Here is a 20,006-nt window from a genome sequence, read left to right as displayed (position 1 = left end):
TCTTATTACATTTTTATATAAATGTCTGGACAACATTTAAAGTCTCAAACGTGATTTTCAGGAAGAAGCCCACTGATTGGCTGTTTAGGCTCTGGAAACACCCCCGAGTACGATGCCCCGCCCTCTTGGTGAGATTGTGACGTGTCAACCAATCAAAATCCTTCGCGCGGAATTTCAAACATTTTCAAATCAACTTCCCTTTACTGAAGGGAGATTCCTCCGCCAAATTCGTAAACAAAGTAGTCCCTTTAATGTAAATGCAAGTTTAATGTGATACCACCAACCGAATTAAACACTACAAAGTTACTAACATACTCACAGAGAAACATGTAGGGTAGCCGAAAACATCAGTCAATTGGACGGTTTTTGTCTAGGGTACAGTGTATGTCCCGTGGCGGAGTGATACTACGGCTCATCTGGGAGAAGCCAGAGGCGACAAGTGACGGCTGTTTAACCTAGCTTCCGTTAGCCATTCGTCGATGTACATTGTAGCGTGCGGTAAGATGTTAATTGTGCTTTTAGTCTGATGTGATATTTTAGTAAAAAATACTCTTCGCCGTATCCAGGTTGATGTTTATGGACTGCCAGAAGTTGACGTATCTCTGAACGGACTTCAAGGTATGGCTAACTTTACAACGCTTGCAAATGTTTTTTTCTGTTTGTCGACCTTCTCGCCACATACGCAAAACTAATAGTTTCTGCTAATTTGGCTAATGGGGTTCACCTGAAAGCGTGTCTTTTCTCAGTGTAGTTTAGCTGTTAACGTCACTTTAAACATGTCTCGCTTCTTTCTAGGGTTACTATCGAGACGACAGCGCACGTGGAGTGTTGTAGAATTGTCAGCAGTGTGCTTTAAGTTACCTATCATGACCTTTACGGGTTATTTTAGCCTAATATACCACTAGCTAACATCAAGCTGGACACTAACAGTATCGTTAAGCGTCGAAATAACATATTTTAGAACACCTCTTACCATCAGTTTGTTACCTATTTCTGAAGGATACTTTTCTTATGTGCTTTTTATATTGTCTACAGGTTTATTTCCCCGTCTTTACCTTGACGGTTAATGTTGATGTCTCTGAGCAGTACTGACACATGCTTTTGTTCACGTTTTAGGTAACGTTTCGAAAATGACATTACATGGGAAAATAGTCGTGATTAAGAGGAGTGGAGGAGATGGGACTGAGTTTCCTCTTACTGCCACATGCCTCTTTGGAAGGTGAGATCAATAAAATGTATTTTGTGTAATCTCATGTCACGATTTCAATTGCAATTAATTCCACTAGCTCTTATATTATCAGACAGAAAACACATGCACATGCTAGTTCGGGGCCAACGTTTACAATGTGAAGCCTCATGTTGAGGTTTTCACAGCTGCCATATATACCGTTTTATTTTGGAGGCGGACCATGCCCTGCTGACGTCAGAGTCCTAAAGGCATGTCTGCTGCTGTAATTACATTAAACACATCTGGCTCATGACTATCATTTAGACCAGGGGTGTCCAAACATTTTAAAGAGGGCCAGATTTGATCATGTGGAACTGTCCAAGGGCCAACGGTACCTCCTCAAATTCTTGTGAACCATAAAAGTTACATACAAATGCTCTGTTTTATAACAGTTGTCATTTCTTCAAATGGCAGTGTACACAAATGTAAGCCTCTCAGGCCTGAACACATCTCAGCAAAATAATTCTGCCTTTCTTTTACATCTGGAGAGTCATATAACATAGAGAACAAGCTGTCTAGAATACCTTTGTTCACCAGCCAAGGCAGGCACGCCATCTGTAATAATCCAACTAACTTAAATCCATTGTAGTTTCATATCATCAACAGCTGAACAAACAGAAATGCATAAATCACTTCGTCTTGTGTGACCTCTAAGACTTCTTGGAGGTCAAGCAGCTCTTCTGTGACGATCAAAAAAAAAATCAGTAACTGTGCTGCGTTTGCTGAAGCTTCCGGCTGCATAAAATATTACCTCGAGCCATCATTGGCCCCCGGGTTGGACTTTGGACATGTCTGATTTAGACCTTTTAGTTCGCAAGTTCACTTTACTTTTAGTTATTACCGAGCACCACATAACCACAGGTTCACCTTGTGTCCTAACCTGCCTCTTTTGTTGACACCTTTGTTTCCCTGCGATCTTACAGGAAGCCTGACTGCGACATTCGTATTCAGCTCCCACAAGTCTCCAAGGAGCACTGCAGAATTGACTTTAATGAAAATAAAGAGGTACTTTACATTACCACATGAACTTGTCACACTGTTTAAATTGATAAATGGGTTAATGATGAACTGTTATTGAATGGTCACAACAAGCAGGGGCCTTTATGACGCTGGTTTTCTGCCTGGAGCTACTTGGTCGTTGTTTGAGGTGTTTTTGATGTTTGTCTTTCCCAGATCATTTTGACAAATCTCAGCTCAGTGAATCCAACTCGTGTCAACGGAGAGGCTTTGCAACAATCTGATCGTTTGAAGCATGGAGATGTGATAACTATTATTGACCGTTCTTTCAGGTGAGTTTAATGGAAACGTTACACCTTTGTCATTGCCTTCCAAGGTCGTCAGTTGACCTTGTGTGCACTAACATCTCCTTGTTATGTGACTTGCATTTATTTGCCTTTGCATTCATCCTACTGACAAATAGTGATTTAAGGTTCAACCTAATTGTAAATTTAAATCAAAATGAAGTTGTTGCTACATTTACAGTGTGTTTCCACTTGGTAGAACATACTGCCCACATGTCTGAATTTCACCATCTAGTTTAACTGAAAGGTTTGAGCATATCTGCTTTATTTAAAGAGACCAGATGCAGCAGAAATGAGGCATTCACAGTTCTTTTTCTTGTTTTCATGATAGATGCCGTCAAGGGCTCACATTCATTCTGTTCTTCATTGTCCTTACAGGTTTGAGTACCCTCCAGCACCCACACCAAAGAAGAGGTCCTCAGTTGGCGGCAAAACCGAGACCCTCAAAGTAATTTATACTAGAACATTACAGCCTTCCCAACATCCTGAATATGCCTCCACTCCTGCTGAGTTTGGTTGTTTTATAAATGTATTAATGAAAATGTTGTTTGTGTAGGTTCTTCAAGATCAGCAAGTCGGGGACTCAGTGACCACTGACACTGCAGAAAAGAGGATCGCTGAAGTGTCCACAGGTGATACAAGTTATTCTGAATGAAGACATTGCTACATAATAAACAGTCTGCTTTACACACTTAGGTTTAAAAGTCTTTGTTAAGTTTTGGGTGGTTTTGCTCATTTTCAGACCCTCATCTGAAAGATGGAACCAACCACGAGAACATCAATCGATCCCTGGACAGAACTGTGGCGTTTGAGGCCAAGGCGGATGATAGCCTGCTGCAAAGCAAGACCGCCTCCCCCTTCAACGACCTGTATCAAATGATCAAAAAATCTCTGGATGTCAAGACTCCTCGGAAATCTTGTGCCAGTTTGCTTCAAACACCCACCTCAAGGTTTTGCACTCCAAAACCTACCTCAGTCAGGAAAAACAACGGGGAACCTGTAACTTCCACAGAAGACAAGAGCACTCCTAAAAAGGATGAAGCTGAAGTGTCTGCGGCAGCTGATGACACGAAGGGCGAGGATGAGAATAAAAGCAACGGGACCCCAAAGTCTGTTAAGAAGCAGAGAAGGTCCTTCCAGCTTCCTGCTGCCAAGATGGCCAAACCCGATGCTGAAAATGCTGCCACGCCTGAAGCAGCTTCACCCCAGAAGAGAATCCGTACACCCCCCCAGAGGTTTACAGCGGGTGATGTCATTGAACAAATCTGCACTGAAAAATCCAAGTCACCTAAGAGAAGAAGCAAGGGCACGACACCAGTCAAACAAGATGACGTGGTGACTACTCCCGAAACAGAAGGTGTTGGAAAAGCGTCACCAAGAAGCTCTGGGAAAGCTGAGAAAGGTATTAAATATTATAAAGGCATTTAGTTTCTCTTTTAATTTAAGAGAGAGCTGTGTTTTAGTATTTATTCAAGCAAGTTTGAGCTTTTTGCTTATAACTGATATGCATTTATTTTCACTTCTTTAGTGAAAGAGACGTCTAAAAAGCGCAAAAGTGGAGAACTTGCAGCCGACTTGCCCAAGTCACAAATGAAGAGGAAGCGGGTTTCCTTTGGAGGTCACCTGAGTCCTGAGTTATTCGACAAACGACTGCCGCCAGACTCTCCGCTACGCAAAGGAGCCGCCCCGCGGAGGAGCCTGAGTCTGCTGAGACCCAAACAGTCTCTCCTCAGACGAGCATCAGTAATTGGCCTGCTAAAGGTAAGACGATTAGAACTTTATACTTTATTATAACTCGTGTGACCTTACATTATCCATCATGTCATCTTATTTTAAATGGATCTTGTTTTTGTAGGAGTTTGACCAAGAGCAAAGTCCCGCAAAAAGGAGGACTCCATCACCCAAGAAGTCAAGTGCCAAGAGTGCTTCTCCTAAGACTCCTACATCTGCAAAGAAGTCTCCAAAATCCAGATCCCCTTCTCCCAAGGCAGCAACTCCTGCAAAGAAATCACCCAAATCCAAGTCTCCTTCTCCCAAGGCAGCAACTCCTGCGAAGGCGCCCCTCAAATCCAAGTCTCCATCTGGTAACAAATTGGAAACTCCCAAGAGCACCAAACAGACCCCCACAGTACAGGGGCGCTTCTCCATTTCACGCATCAGCACACCATCTCCAGGTGCAGAAGCAGGTGTTGCTGAGGCGGCGTCTTCAGTCGCTGCAACTCCCAAACTGCAGCTGATCAGGAAGAGCATCTCAAGGAAGACTCCAAAACTGACGAAGAGTGCTGTGAAAGTGATCAGAAGAAGTGGCATTTCACGGGCATCGATGAAAGGTATGTAGGACTGTAGAAATATAAATACTTCAATCAAATACTCCAGTGTTGTGTGTGAATTCAGAATCTCTATAATGAGGTAAACATTTGAACCCTGTAACTAAATACATCATCTTGTTTCTCTCTCTTTCAGCCAAACCCTCCTTTGCAGACATGGTGAAATTTGGGCAGCCGAAGGTTCAAGTTGTTGCTCCAACTAAAAAAACAGTCATCAGAAAGACGAAGAAGAAGGTCGTGTCCAAACCACAGGTGAAGTAACATATTGTCTTTACATATTGACATTGCCGTACCTCTTAGTTGTTGGATCAAACAAAGGCCTTTGTTCTTTATTGTGCTGCCTGTTACCAGTCTTTACCTTTGATATCTAAACTGGGGGAAAGATTTTGAGTTAACTCTACCGCACATTAACACGACCTTTTTTAAAATGCTGTTATCCTGATTTGATGTTGCCATGACTACCATTTTAAGCATCACATGATGACTGTATTTCTTAATCTCTCAGACCCCTGCGAAAGCTCTCCTGAGCCACGTGAGCACTGGGCATGCTTGCTCACCTGTCACCATCGTTGTGAGCCGAGCTCAGAAACAGAAGTTGGTCCAACCAACCGGTGCCGCCCCGCGCCTGGTCACCAACATCGCAGTCCTGAAGAAGAACATGAAAATGGACGAAGACTTGACTGGTAATGACGACACCTCCATTCCTACAAATGATAACACTCGTTCTTAGGGAACTTATTTTGGACTTTAACATTGTACCTGCTCATGTTATGTGTTGTGTTTTCAGGAGTTTCTGATATGTTTAAAACTCCTAAAAATGAAAGGAAGACGAAATCTGAGAGCAGTGCGATGAAAACACCAACAGGTCCGGCCACACCTGTGGTAGAACCGTCAGTGCTGAGCACACCAGAGGAGCCAGGTAAACTGTGTGACTGTATTTTTGTTTCTTTAGGTTCTCTGATAAGACTAAGCGGGTTGTCAAATTAAACCCGTTTGGTAATTATAAAAGCATAAACTAATAGAATGTGGCTTGTTTTACAGGTGAGATGATCGTGTCTCCACTCACTGTTTCATCTACAGTCAAAGACAGAAGGTACAACAGTGAGGCAGTTCAGCGCCTGCTGGATGGAGAGGAAGAATCAAGCTTCGTCAGTGATGCCCCCGCCTTGGAGACTCGCTCTGATGATTCTGGTGAACAGCAGGGCACAGATGTGAAGACCACCTCTGTCTCAACTCCCAAACAGAAGCCAGAACTACCTGATTGTCTCACTGGCGTGAAGAGGGTCATGAAGACGCCGAAGCAGAAGGCTGAACCCATCGAGGACCTGAGAGGGAGACTCCTGAAGACTCCCAAACAGAAGCTGGAACAACAGGAGTGTCTCACCGGAGTGAAGAGGATCATGAAGACCCCGAGACAGAAAGCCGAGCCCATCGAGGACCTGAGAGGGAAGATCATGAAAACTCCAAAGCAGAAACCTGAAGAACGAGAGTGCCTCACAGGAGTTAAGAGGATCATGGAGACCCCACAACAGGAAGCTGAACATCTTGAAGACCTTAAAGTTAAACTTCTGGAAACTCCCAAAGCTCCAGAGGCCGGTGATGCAGGTTCGGAGGGTGTTGAGGAAATCGTGGAGACGCCAGCAGACGTGCAAGAATCCGAAGACCTCTCTGAATCTGAAACGACAGACATGAAAACACCAAATGCAAAGAGCTCCCCGGTTCTCTGTCTCACTGGTATCAAGAGAATAATGAAGACACCCAAAGAGAAGTGTGCACCTGTGGAGGAGAACTTCGCTATCACAGAACTAATGAAAACACCACAGCTGAGGGGCAGGGAAGCAGGGGAAGATGTTGAGGAGCCCATGGAGGAGCAGCTGACTGATGCCACAGGACAACAGGAGACTAATGAGGTAATGATGGACGCACTTGCATTTACATTAGCCTTCTTTTATTGGAAGGACTTTTTTTTTTTTTATAAAGTGCTAATTTCAAGCTTCATATTTCACTCTGTGATAACTGTGGAGTAGCTTAGCATAATTTACAGTTTAAAAAAACCCCTGCTTTCTCCTGATTGGCCAGCTCTCTGAAGCCTGCTCTACACGCTGCACTTTGTGATGTCACAAAGTGCGGCGTGTAGGAAAAAAAGTGTGAAACCTGGCGTTCACAGCAGACTGAGCTGAGAAGCCTGGGGATCACTCCAACATACTTTCACCTACAGATTTGAAACTTCACCCACGTTTAGTCTGGACATCCAACATTGTAACATTATGTCGTAAAATGTGAAACAGCATAATACCCCCTCTTTAATGAGGTTTGATAAAGAAACTGTAGGAGGAAGAGTTTAATGAGCAATAAACAGCGGGGATTCAGCCATACGACAAACTACAAAAGTCTATTTGGATTGTAAATATTTGCAGCTTTCACTTTACAAGAAGACGAAGATATTTTTGGTTTAGAGTCTAGACATCAGTGTGAGATACTCACACAGTTGAACAAGCTGTAATTGCAGTTTAACATTTCTTTGATAAAGAGCTTCGTGCAGACCAAAGTTGGAAATAATCTCTCCGTAGTCTGCATTTACAAACACTCCAAACATGTAATTTCACTAAACCTTAACCTTTTTAAAAAAGAAGCAAGTAAACCAGCTCAATGTCTAAATTGTCTTGTTTTGTTTTTTAACAGGTTGAAGATCAAACTCCTCTGGATTCTGGTGTAGAAGTGGCTAAAGGTTTGTTGGATCATAAGTATTGTTTAATTTAATGTTAGATGATAGATTATAGGTCACACCTCTATTGTTGGAGGAAGGATGAGCTGACTTGGTTTTGTCTCCTCTCAAACAGAACTAGACTTTGTCCTGGAGGAGCCACAAGATGAGGTGCCAACAGATGTGATCGATGAAGCTCCCCAAGTTGACGTGGAAAAAGGTTTGTTTCGTAATCGCCCTTTTTAAATGTTTTGTTATTTTACAAAGCTACAATCTCTAAAAAGAACAACACCTTAAAACATGGACTTCGTTTTCTGATACTTTATAATTTGTGTATATTAATATAAGAAATATAATTTTTGTCTGGGAAAAAACAAGGTTATCCACACCACCAAATATCAACACAACAAAAGTGAAAACAAATTTCTCAAAGTTTTGAGGAGCGTTTTATCCTGTGGTATTATTGCTGATTATGAAGACGTGTCTAAAACCTGATGGAATTATTTCAACAACTAAAAAAACTCCGTCTTAGCCTGCTTGGTTAATGTTTTATGTTTGTCTCATTTTAGAAGCAGATGTAGAAGAAGTTGCCGTTGAAGAACACGTAGATGAGGTGCCAAGTGGAAACGATGATGATGACGCATCAGACGCCGTGGAAACTGTTTCTCAAGCAGCTGTAGAAGAGGCCGAACCTGTGGAACAACCTCAGGTGGACACAGAAGTCGAGACTTTGTCTGAAGAACAACCAGAACTGGAGACTGCCACTGGCGACATCACAGACATGGAACCAACCACCACAAATCCCGACCCTGAAGTACCTGTAACAGAGTGTGTACCTGAAGTGGAGGAAGCAACTTGCAGCACAGATATGGAAACGACCGCCACAGACCCTGACCCTCAAGTACCTGTTACCGAAAGTTTACCTGTGGTAGAGGAAGCAACTTGCAGCACAGATATGGAAACGACTGCCACAGATTCTGGCCCACAAGAACCTTTAACAGAGAGTTCAGCTGAAGTGGAGGAAGAAACTTGCAACGCCACAGAAGTGGAAACAACCGCCACTGCTCCTGAAGTCGAGAAGAAACCTGCTAGAGGCCGCAGAGCAAAAGCAGCTGTGCAGGAGGCAACAGAACAACCCGAGGAGCCTGTCGTCCCTGCTCCAGTCAGAGGAAGGAGAGGGAAGAAAACTGAAGCTGCTGCAGCACCTGCCGTCAGACAGACAACAAGAGGCAGAAACACGAAGGCGGCAGAAAACAAAGATGTTGAGCTCACAGTTGAGAAAAGCGAGTCTCTGCCTTCCGAAGTTGGCGTTAAGCCGAAAAGAGGACGAAATGCCAAAAAGGCTTCTGATGATCAAGCTGAAGAGGCTGCCGCCGAGACTGAAATGGTACCAGAACCAGAGGGTGAACAGATTCCTCCAGTTGAGGTCGACCAGGAAGCTAATGACCGTGCAGCACCCGTGGAGAAGGTGGTGTTGAAGCCCAAGAGAGGGAGGAAAGCTAAACAACCTGAACAAGCAGCTCCGGAGCAGCAGGATGCTCCTACTGACGGTGATGATGTTCCCCTGGCTGACGTGGAAAAAGGTATGTCATCTTTTACTCTTAGTCTTTTTCTTATAGCGTCTTCTGACCATGTGTAAAATATGAGGGTATTCAACAATTAAGAACCTTTTTTTTCTTTCGTTTTTTTAGAAGTAGATGCAACTGAAGTCTGCAGTGAGCAGCTGGAGGTCGTGCCCACTGGAGATGATGAAGATAAACCATCAGATGCCACGGAAACCGTTCCCCAAGCACCTGTAACCGAGAGTTTACCTGAAGTTGAAGCAGATGCAGCTGTCGTTCAGAAGAAGCCCGTCAGAGGCAGAAGGGCAAAAGCAGCGGAAGCAAAACCAGCCGAGGAGAAACAAGAGGTAACGGAACAACCTGAAGAGCCCGTGGTGCCGGCTCCGGTCAGAGGAAGAAGAGGGAAGAAAACTGAAGCTGCTGCACCTGTGAGACAAACAACAAGAGGCAGGAATGCAAAGTCTCAAGAAAGCACCTCTGAGGATCAACCTGAAGTTTCAGAGAAAGCTGAGGAAACAACACAGGTAACTGAGATTTCCACTGAAGCTGTGACCGACCAGACTGCTCCATTGAACCATCAAGAGGAAAAGGATTCTGCACCACCCGCAGAGGAAGCTGTAGTGAAGCCTGTTAGAGGGAGGAAAACTAAACAAGCACCTGTTGAGCAACCTCAACCCGAGCCAGAGAGAACTGAGAGTGAGGAGCTGCCAATGGAAGAAGCTCAAAATTCTGTTCCTGCCGCTGGAAAACCCAGAAGAGGGAGAAAGACCAAACCTGATACAGCTGAGCAGAATGAGGAAGCAGAGGACACTGTTACCGTGGAGACCAAACAGCAGCCTCCAGTCAGAGCCAAGAGGGGAAGAAATGCCAAACAGGATGAGGACAAACCAGTGGCTTTGAAAGAAGAGGCAACACTGGCTGCAAAACCCAGGAGAGGAGGGCGTAAAGCAAAACAAGACACTGAGACTGAAACAGCTGAGGTCCAAGAGGTCGCTGCTGTCAGCGCGGACAAACCCAAACGAGGCAGGAGAGGGAAACAAGCAACTGAAGAGGTTGCTGTTGTAGAACAAGAGGAGAAACCTGACGTGGAACCGGAGGCTGAGGAGAAGGATAATGTTGAGCCAGATGTTCCGGTTACTAAGCCAACCCGGGGTAGAGGACAGAAATCGTCCGTGAAAGATGAGGTTTCACAAGCCGTTCCAGCCAAGAGAGCCAGGCGAGGTGCAGCTCCTCCCGTTGAGGAGACCACAGAAACCCCAGTCCAGGTGTCAGAGTCTGCATCAACTGCAGCAGAGCCCGCCAAGAGGGGGAGACGGGCAGCAGCAAAAACCACAACACATGATGCAAAGGTGAACAGTGAGCAGGTAACTCCCACTGAAGATACAAGCAGTGCTGTTGTGGAAGACGCAAAAGTGTCCAAGAGAGCTGTTAAGCGGAAACCAGACCTGAAAGTCATTGACGATCCAAAAGCAACACCAGTAAAGGCAGTCCGAGGTAGGAAGTCAAAACTCGATGAGAACAAAGCTGAAGAGAAGGATCTCTCAGAAACAGTCGTCGAAGCTCAGCCCGTCAAGAGAGCAAGGCGAGGGGCAAAGGTCGCTGATGTCACCGCTGACGAAGCTGAGTCCACAAGCAAGGCGAAAAGTGCTGAGGCTGCGACGCAGCCGAAAACCCGGAGAGGAAGATCAGCCAAGAAATAAAAGCATTTGTATATAGTCTTAATCTTAAACAGCTTTTTTTCTATTTTAAAGATCTCATTTTTTTATTGTGTGGCATTTTAGAAAGTAGAGTTATAGACTGAAATTGAAGCACTGTTCTTTTTTTTCTCAATACAGCAGGGAATCTTGTTTTAAACATTTAAGTTGTATGTTATTCATTACTTAATTTCTTTGCAAATATTTTTATGGTTAAAAAAATGGTTATTAAATTTTTTGTACAATGGAAAAATGTGTCTGTGTTTTTAATGTCCATTTGTAGAGTTTTCTGTACATCCACCTGTCCAGTTAAATCGACTAGGATTAAAGCTGAATTGAGACGAAAAATATTGAAATTGATTTATTTGCTGCACATTATTTAAGCAAGTAATTGATGCAGGAAAGTGTACACGGATCATGATGTTCAAGAGTGAACTCCACTGAGCTTTTAGGCATCTTAAGAGATAGAATGACTGGCAGTTAATGTGCTGTCTTCTGACTTTGGTGTTAAACATTTCTTTTCAAGTGTGGATTCCCAAACAACAACCTATTTTTTTTGGTTTTTGGTTTTGTTTAGTATTTACCACCCAAGTCATTTAAAACCCTAGAAACATGATAAACTTAAATGGTGGCAAAATAAACAATAAAAGTGGCCGTGTATTTCGAGTTAATTATTTATTTGTATAGGCTGAAAAAATAAAACTAAATGATCAGAAAACAAGTAATATGCCTATGATTAAATAGAAATATGAGAATAAGTTCACAATCCCAGAATTATATCCCGTGTTATTCATTACAAATTGTTAAGATTTGATTCAGCGGAACTTCGTGACAGAACGAGAGAACAGCCCGGACACATTTGTGAGACGGACTCGAAACAAACGCAGGCTGGTCGTTGGAGGGAGATTTGAGGGGCGCGTGAGAAGCAGACGTCGCCGTCCAATTTGGCGACTTTGACGACTTTACTGGTTGATAGATTTCCTTCTTCATCGCTACTCATCATGGAGACAGACAGTGACATAAAGACGACGCCGAGAGGGTTTCACTGCACTCTGTGCAATGTCAACTTACCAAACAGTAAGTAACAAGCTAACGTTAACTTAGCCCCATGTGAGCCGTTCAAACTTCCAGTTGTAGGTTGTAGTAGTATTGCTTGACCCCATTAACTCTTTCAAGGCAGTAGGTAAACAGTACCTTCAAGCAATAATAGGCCCTTTTCAAACAATACTTTTTAGCATATCACATTAGGAAATGCGCAGGCAAATGTATTAATAGAGCATTCATAAACAAAGCAATTCAAAGTGCTTTACACAATCAAAAGCAGCATTAGTAGCATTAATGATGGCTGTATTCCATTTAGCTGCTTCAATTTCATGGTCCTGGTTGTGTGCATGCTGGCTGCCTGTCATGGCTTTCTCAGACACCTGAATAGAACAGAACCATTGTTAAACTTGTTATTAACCTCCTGTAAGAAGTCAAAATGTCTGCTGTGAAAAAGCCCGTTTCAGCTAATTTAAGCCATGAATGGAGGTACATTATAACGCCCCTTTCACTTCTGCAATGAACGACATAAAGTCAATGTCATGCATTGTTATAATAGTAAGCCAATGTTCTACTAAGGGCTTTTTTTCACCGCGGACATTTTGACTTCTGACAGGAGGAAAAGCACAGGTGTTAATAATAATTTGCTATAATAATAACTAACAATGGTTCTGTTCTATTCAGGTGTCTGAGAAAGCCATGACAGGCAGTTAGCATGCACAACACCAGGACCATCATTAATGCTACTATAAACACCTGCGCTTTTCCTACTGTGATTGCTAAAAAGTCTTGTTTGAAAAAGGCCTATAATACCAGACACATTTTCTTTTTATGATATTCAAAAAATGTATGTGTTGCTGGTTCTATGGTAGAGCTATCGATTGGGTTCTACAACATGCAATTTTAAAATGTTGTATTCCTTCCTAAGAGTTTTTCTAATGCAGTGTTGCTCATATTATAATTTCCTGCAGTGCCAAGCCTTGAACAGCATGTCAAAGGGAAGAAACACAAGACGCTGAGCTCTGTGCGAACTACCCGGAAGACCCAGGAGGAGCTCAGTTTGTTTGTCAGCGGCATCAAACCTGAAATCTCTCAGACGGACATATCTGAGTACTTTGAGCAGTTTGGGCCTCTCTCAGATGTTATCATGGATAAAGACAAGGTCAGTCAGCAGTTTGTGTTCCTATTAAGAACTCTTGACAGTTGACAGGAAAGTGTCTGACTGTGCTGTGTCACTCCTCACTCACAGGGCGTGTTCGCCATCGTGCAGTTCAGTGAGACTGACAGCGTTCAGGCAGCTCTGTCCTGTGTTGAACATCAGATGAAAGGCTTGAAGCTGCGTGTGAAGCCCAGAGAAAAGAAGGAATTCAAGTTGATTGACAAGAAGACAAAAGCCCCCCAACAAGTTTTTGACCGCCTCAAACCTCAGCTGTGTCAGGTGGTGTCTGTAAGTATCCTGTCGGGAAATATTAACCTTGTTTACGCAAAAGGAAGTGTCTGTCAGTGATGAAGGAAAATACACGTGGCTGTAAGGAGTGCTGCAGCCTGCAGGATCTGCTTGACGAGCCTTAAGTCTCAGCTTTAGTTTCAAACCACAGTATGGTATCTTATTACGATCTTGTTGTTTTTGTCCTCCTCCAGGTGGATGCACAGATGCAGCACGTTGTGCAGCAATTCCAGCTGGGAGAAAATGAAAAGAAGGCCCGAAGCTTGTTGGTTCAACTCCTGCAAGAGGTTTTCGTAGAGTTTTTCCCAGGTACATTTTGTAAAAACACATCTTGTCAAACATGATGATCATTGTGCAACAGATTGTCGTAGATTTTCTGTCCCACTTTTCATACTCTGTATGTGTTTCAGACAGCCAGATTCTGCCGTTTGGTTCATCTGTCAACACTTTCGGTATCCACAACTGTGACTTGGACCTGTTCCTGGACCTGGAAAACACAAAGGTGTTCCAGGCTCGTGCCAAGACCACAACAGAACAGGTATGACATTTTTAAAGTTGTTGCCTTTAAAGTGCATTTTTAGACCTCATTGTTGTCATAAAAAAAGGGTGTTGAATCCCCATAATTCGCATCTAACTTAAAAGGAGCAGCTGTTTTATGAGCCAATCTTTAATTGTTCTGTCTTCCTCCTTTCATCAGGCAGGGGAGGGCATGTCCGACGATGGCCGCTCTGAGGACTCCATCCTCTCTGATATTGACCTGTCGACAGCCTCTCCTGCAGAGGTCCTGGACCTCGTGGCAGCGATCCTGAGACGCTGCGTCCCCAGCGTGTACAAAGTCCACGTGGTCAGCAGCGCTCGTCTCCCTGTCGTCAAGTTCCATCACCGCAAGCTCAACCTGCAGGCTGACATCACCATCAACAACAGGTGAGGCGATGGATTCTCATTTATATTTGCATCATCAGAAGTCTTGAAAGAAATGTTCTTTATTCCCTTTTCTCCTCTCTTGTATCCCTCGCTAGACTCGCAGTCAGGAACACTCGCTTCCTCCAGCTGTGTTCAGGGAGGGAGGACAGGCTGAGGCCTCTGGTGTACACCATCCGCTACTGGGCCAAGCAGAAGCAGCTGGCTGGTAAGATGATTTATGAACAGTGTGCTGTGGCTGCATTTAGTAATTTCATGTGTTGGTCAGCAGATGTCAGTATAACTCCACCTACACCTCCACCTTTCATTGCCTCAGAAGTTATGCTCAGAAAAATAAAATAAGCCCGCACAAACACAGCTCGCTTTCGGCTGTAATAGTCCAGAATGTGAAGTGTGTTCCTGACTTGAAGTCAAATCATAATAAGAGCGTTCTTCACTAATTACCCTCCTGGGGCACATATCCTTTATTCCCTTTGAGCAGAAGCCTCCGTGCTGCCAGCACAGCTTTCATCAAGCCACTAGTGCAGAGTGATTAACGGAGCGATGTGATCTGTAGCGGCTGTTGTAATCAAATCCAATTCAACAGAGATGTGATATCGTTGATGGTGGATTCAGGGTCACTTTCTGGATTATGTAATTGACAATGCTAACACAAGATGATGAACCATTCTGCTTCCAAATGAGGGCTGTACCATTTTATTATTATGATGGAAAAAACATGAAGCTAACTTTGAAATGAAGCTCCAGTTCGGGGCTAAGATACTCTACCATACATCCTGCCAACTATTAACAACCCTCTCTAACATGCCTGTACTGTGATGTTCAGGTAACCTCGGTGGTGCCGGTCCCCTGCTCAACAACTACGCTCTGACACTGCTGATCATCTTCTTCCTGCAAAACTGCGAGCCCGCTGTCCTCCCCTCCGTGGAGAAGCTCAAAGACATGGCCTGTAAGTGCTGCCGTGCTCCTACACACACGCGAGAACATTTCCTCCGCGTTATCCGAACCTCTCTCGCTTGTTCTGGCGACGTTTAAACATTCACAGGGAGAAAATTAGTCTGAAGCCCCTTTCACATGTAAGATGCTGACAATTTCAGGACAATTTCCGGAATTGCCTTTCATGCATTTCCCACACAGCAGGAGATTGTTTGTGTCGGAAGAGCTCTGGAAGTAATCTGTTTTGTTGGTGAGGGGGGGAGTGTTCAGGAGCAGGATACCTCCTGTATCTGTTTCAGTATTCTGTCTAAGCTAAATAAACTGTAAGTGTAATTTAAATTGAATCAAGATAAAAACATTTGATTACTGATGGCCATTATCAGAGGCAAACTGGCTGGCGGCAGCAGCTCCTTAACAGCTCCTGAACATCACAACCGTTCGGCGAGGCTGCTATCACGCACAGGTGGGGGTACGCAGTGTGTCCCAGAAGTAAGCTGCTTTGCAATGCCCGTGCCTTTTTGTTACGCATGTTTATAAATGATCATGTGATCATCCCTGCAGGTGAGGAGGAAGAGTGTGTGATCGAGGGCTGGAACTGCACCTTCCCCAGTCAGCCTATCGCTGTGCCCCCCAGCAAGAACACGCAGGACCTCTGTAAGTTTAGAAATTGTTCTTATTCTAACTCTGACGTCATCTAACCTCTGATACCACACCATGTGACAATACGGACCCTGAATGCCCCTCATCATGTACTGTGTGTTTCCCATCCAGGCTCCCTGCTCGCCGGCTTCTTCTCCTTCTATGCTAAGTTTGATTTTGCTAGTAGTGTCATATCTGTGAGGGAGGGGCGTGCACTCCCAATCACTGATTACCTGAGCAAGAATAAAGAGGAGGAGGCCATGCAAGAAGAAAAACCCACCCACACCCATCACCACAGTCCAAAACTGGGCCCCCTTAATCTCTTGGATCCCTTTGAGCTCACACACAACGTGGCTGGAAACCTGAACGAACGCTCCCAGCGCAGCTTCCAGAGGGAGTGCCAGGAGGCCGACAAGTACTGCCACTGCCTGCAGTACCAGCGCAAATCCACCAAGGGCAAGTCCTGGGGGCTGGTGCGCTTGTTTGCCCCCCATGGGGATGTCCCTCACGCCAAAACAGAGCAGCTGACCATCAGCATCCCCTTCAAATTAGCATCGCTCCCTGAAGTGCTGCGTAATCAGCTGCACACGGCGGGAGACGGTTTCCGGCTGCTGTGGTTTCAGAAGGTTTGTTCTGCGGTGGAGGAAGTCTTCCAAAGTGTCCTCAGGTGTCACCTCGCTCCCTCCTCCAACGCCGTCTTTGGCGAGGATTCAGCTGTCAATGCTGCGGAGGAAATGGAAACTTCAGCAGCTTCGCTGAACACATCGACGAACAGCTGCGACAGCATTGAGTCCCAAAATGAAGCTCTGGGTACAGCTGCGGTCGGCGGCAAGAGGGCGCTGTCCTCCGGCAGTGATGAGTCCGTGTCGCCTCGAGGCAAAAAAGCAAGACTGTCAAAGAGAGGCAAGCCTGAATCCCCTCACTGGATCTGTGCGTTGGAGCACGTAGTGTGGGCCGGCCGGAGGAAAGTGAGACGGGAGCTGATCAAAGACACGGACTCGAGGCCAGAGGGCAGCTGCATAGAGATCGAGTCCCAGGTCACAGCTCACATCATTGAGAAAGAGCCAGAGCTCAAGGAGCCCGTGGAGTTCAAGGTTCAGCCCCAGGTGGTGGGCGAGACAGAAAGCACGAAGGCGGTGCTCAAGTTCGAGCCGACCTGTGACAAGACGGGAGTTTTTCAGGACTTCTTTCATTTCCTGGAAGCCTTCTTACCGAAGATGGTAGAGACAGTGCTGGAGAAACAAGCAGGAAGTGCTTAACGTGTGACATATTTCACATATGTCTCCTTAAAATGTAAGAATGTTTTGGTTTCTTTGTTTTGAATGGAAGCTGCCATTAATGCTACAAGTTAAAACAGATATAAAAGTAAAATGTGGCTTTATGTTAACCAGGAACTAATCATTATATTTTTAAATATCAGTATTTTGAGAACGGTTTGTAAGGTTTTCATGTTTATCTGTGTTTGCGTTTGTTTCACTTGTGTTGTTCCTGATTAAGCCTCCTGTTATGTTTGATATTTTAGTACATTTCAGTTAAAATCTGTAAACTCAGTGGCAGCCGGTTGTGAACAGCATCTGATGCTGTCCTCAGATCAATAAAAAATCTTTGTAAAACACCGCCTCATCCAGTAGTCGTGATTATCAACACCATGCATACATTAATTTTGCCTCCAGCATCATCTTTAATCACATTTCATAAAAAACAGAGTTAGTCATGGGGTCTGGTTTTGGTTCAACGTGCGGGCCCACAGAACGGGGCCTTTGAGTGGAGCTTGTACCCAGGCGGGTCTTCCCTCATGCGACTGAGACAGATGAGAGTAATTACTCTGGCAGGCAGACTGCTTTATTACAGCGGGACGAGCAGGAGCTGAGGGATGCACAGAGCTCCCCTGTGCTGATTAACATCATTCATCTCTGTTTTAAAGGGAAAAACAGACAACAGTTAGACTGTGGAGGATGAACACATCTGTGGTGATAAACACGTTTGAGACGGCTCACTACGCGTCCGTCTGATGCGAGTTTGCTTTAACGTTCGGATATACGTGAGTGTATTGTGGTCTTGGACTTAAAGATAAAACTGGTATTTGACCCAAAGACTTAGAAGACAGAAATCGCAATGTATCTACTTTATAACAGGAAATAGCCAAAATATTTTAACAGTTCTAAAAGTTTATTGCAAAATCAAAAGAGTTTAAGAATATTTCGGCACAAAAGGGGGCGGCTGTGGCTCAGTGGTAGAGTTGGTCGTCTCCTAATCTCTATTTACAGATTCTACATAGAAATATAGAATCTGTAGGCAGGGACGTGGAGTTCCGGGAAGGCAAGTGTTCTGATTTCTATTTGAACTACGCCTGTTGTGAGGAGAGCAAAAGCAGGTGGAACGTAATCTGCAGCAATGTCATCCCGGCTTCCATCAGCGTGATCTGATGGCGATTTAGCTTCTTATTCATCTCTACAAACAGACATCTGCATGCTAACAGCTAACAATCTGTTCTAGATCTAAAATTCAACTGGAGATCAGCGTTCAGATTTCCCGACTTCTTTGAATGCATCAGATCAAACCGACCTCCGTTCAACAAACAACAAACGTTTTCTTCTCCTCTTGAGGACAGACCTGACAAAGCTTGAATTTTTACTTCTTACTAATCTGCATCATGATGTTGAAATTTCGGCAAAGGTAAGACCCGTTAATAACAAGTCAATCACAAGAAAACGCTTTCTCTTCCTGTAACAATGCAGCACGCGGAAAAGGAAGTCTTGACGGGAAGTCGTTTATCGCTTACCGCCTGGCACGTTCACCGGTGTACTCAGAGGCTGTATCGTCACAGACTATAGCAGACGGGATCCGAGATTGGTCGTCTCCTAACTGGGGTTTCGATCCCTGACCGCTACAGTCAAATGTCGAAGTGTCTTTGGGCAAGACAGTGAACCCCAAATTGCTCCCAAAGGTGTAGCCATCAGTGTGTGAGTGAATGTGACATGTTGTGTAAAAACACTCTGAATAGTCAGAAGACTAGAAAAGTGCTATATAAGTGCAGTCCATAAGAATATTGTAACCACAACCTATATGATACAAGTTGTGGTAAATTTCTTGTTTGACATTTATTTAAGAAAGGCAAATAATTGTGCTGTCCTCCTTTTTGATCACTTGAATATTGTCAAACGTGGGCTCTGAAATGATGGTGGACCATGAAACTCCAGGGGGCTCCCAGCAACTTATCTTCACTGTAATTCCACGCAGAAGTTACACATTAACAGACTGTTTTGGGCATTTGTGTCGTACACAATTGGGGGTCACTGTTCTGATTCTTGCAAGTTAACGAGTCCTTCACCTGAAATAATGAGAGAACCACTGCCTTTCCCATTAGCGCCGCCATCAGATAAAAGCCGTCACTTATTCCGCAAAGTTTGTCAACTTCTTCAACAAGAGGGATAAGTGTCATATGTACAGCTCATGTTCCCCTAATGACTGTGGTGATGCCCTGATTCTTCCTCTAGCACCGCCAAGAGCTTTGCGTTAAGTTAATTATCGCTTTTAGATGGATTGCCACAGAATTTGGAACACACATTAATAAGGCCATTATGAATTGTAAAACCTCACAAACCTTTGCATCGGGGGGGAAATCACTTAGTCTTAATGCTTTGGCTCATAACACTAAACCTGCACAAGAAATGACACTCCAATCAGCCTCAGCTGTATTTGTATGTATTGCTAGTGAGCAAATGCTAGCATGCTAAATGCTAAACTAATTTACCAGCTGAACATCAGCATGTTATCATTGTTGTTGTGAGCTTTTGAGCATAGTAGCATTTAGCTCAAAATACTGTTATGCCTAAGTACTCATAATGTAGGGTGTTGTTTGTTTGTTTGTTTACATTTTCCCTTTTGTTTTTTTCTGAGGTTTAAGTAGCATATCCCTTCACAGCAGCCTTTACTTTAACTGACACTCCAGGCAACTCCTATGTGCCCATCCTTTGTTTTTCAAGGTGCTCCTGATATACAACCCTTCACACACACACACACACACGCACACACACACACAGCTCTAAGCGAGATCAGAGTGATTGATATCAGAACTGGTGAGGTGTTTGCTTTCAGTCTAAAACAAAACAAAAAGCCTTCACTATTTATTCTGATCAGACACATGAGAGCTTTGTTTACCTCAACTTTCCCCTTCATCATGAACGGCACATTATAATGAACGCG

At 44.2% G+C, this 20,006-nt stretch overlaps 2 protein-coding genes across 4 annotated transcripts; both read left to right on the top strand.

Moving 5' to 3' along the window:
- Positions 1-491: 491 nt before the first annotated feature.
- Positions 492-11,035, top strand: mki67 (marker of proliferation Ki-67). 3 transcript variants are annotated; one of them, XM_069665122.1, is made up of 17 exons: positions 492-618; positions 1,117-1,219; positions 2,152-2,233; positions 2,402-2,517; positions 2,908-2,977; positions 3,086-3,161; positions 3,272-3,931; positions 4,058-4,290; positions 4,385-4,859; positions 4,993-5,108; positions 5,362-5,539; positions 5,644-5,775; positions 5,937-6,766; positions 7,539-7,597; positions 7,698-7,780; positions 8,130-9,143; positions 9,252-11,035. In XM_069665122.1, the coding sequence occupies exons 2-17, from the start codon at positions 1,131-1,133 to the stop codon at positions 10,820-10,822; spliced, it is 5,784 nt and encodes a 1,927-aa protein (XP_069521223.1). In that variant the 5' UTR covers positions 492-618; positions 1,117-1,130; the 3' UTR covers positions 10,823-11,035. The 3 variants fall into 3 exon arrangements, with proteins under 3 accessions (XP_069521223.1, XP_069521222.1, XP_069521221.1); XM_069665121.1 differs by having other exon boundaries at positions 5,898-6,766; positions 7,539-7,584; positions 7,697-7,780; XM_069665120.1 differs by having other exon boundaries at positions 5,898-6,766.
- Positions 11,036-11,718: 683 nt separating this feature from the next.
- Positions 11,719-17,380, top strand: tut1 (terminal uridylyl transferase 1, U6 snRNA-specific). The gene is made up of 10 exons (XM_069664866.1): positions 11,719-11,893; positions 12,829-13,019; positions 13,107-13,304; positions 13,499-13,613; positions 13,715-13,842; positions 14,002-14,228; positions 14,324-14,433; positions 15,052-15,174; positions 15,723-15,815; positions 15,933-17,380. The coding sequence occupies exons 1-10, from the start codon at positions 11,818-11,820 to the stop codon at positions 17,057-17,059; spliced, it is 2,388 nt and encodes a 795-aa protein (XP_069520967.1). The 5' UTR covers positions 11,719-11,817; the 3' UTR covers positions 17,060-17,380.
- The last annotated feature ends 2,626 nt before the right edge of the window (positions 17,381-20,006 follow it).

This window comes from Semicossyphus pulcher, unplaced genomic scaffold, assembly GCF_022749685.1.
Source record: "Semicossyphus pulcher isolate SPU_LCO1_2020_fin unplaced genomic scaffold, fSemPul1.0.p SCAF_16, whole genome shotgun sequence".
NCBI classification, from domain to species: Eukaryota; Metazoa; Chordata; class Actinopteri; order Labriformes; family Labridae; genus Semicossyphus; species Semicossyphus pulcher.
The sequence above is the reverse complement of the archived record's forward strand: the minus strand, read 5'-3'. Positions and strand labels throughout refer to the sequence as shown.

What these genes read in the sequence shown, in the direction of transcription:
- tut1 (XM_069664866.1), top strand. Translation starts at nt 11,818, where the DNA reads ATGGAGACAGACAGTGACATAAAGACGACGCCGAGAGGGTTTCACTGC. An exon ending in CAATGTCAACTTACCAAACA is followed by an intron (nt 11,894 to 12,828) that starts GTAAGTAACAAG and finishes AATTTCCTGCAG; the next exon opens with TGCCAAGCCTTGAACAGCAT. An exon ending in CCAAGACCACAACAGAACAG is followed by an intron (nt 13,843 to 14,001) that starts GTATGACATTTT and finishes TCCTTTCATCAG; the next exon opens with GCAGGGGAGGGCATGTCCGA.
- mki67 (XM_069665120.1), top strand. Translation starts at nt 1,131, where the DNA reads ATGACATTACATGGGAAAATAGTCGTGATTAAGAGGAGTGGAGGAGAT. An exon ending in ATTATTGACCGTTCTTTCAG is followed by an intron (nt 2,518 to 2,907) that starts GTGAGTTTAATG and finishes TTGTCCTTACAG; the next exon opens with GTTTGAGTACCCTCCAGCAC. An exon ending in AATGGACGAAGACTTGACTG is followed by an intron (nt 5,540 to 5,643) that starts GTAATGACGACA and finishes TTGTGTTTTCAG; the next exon opens with GAGTTTCTGATATGTTTAAA.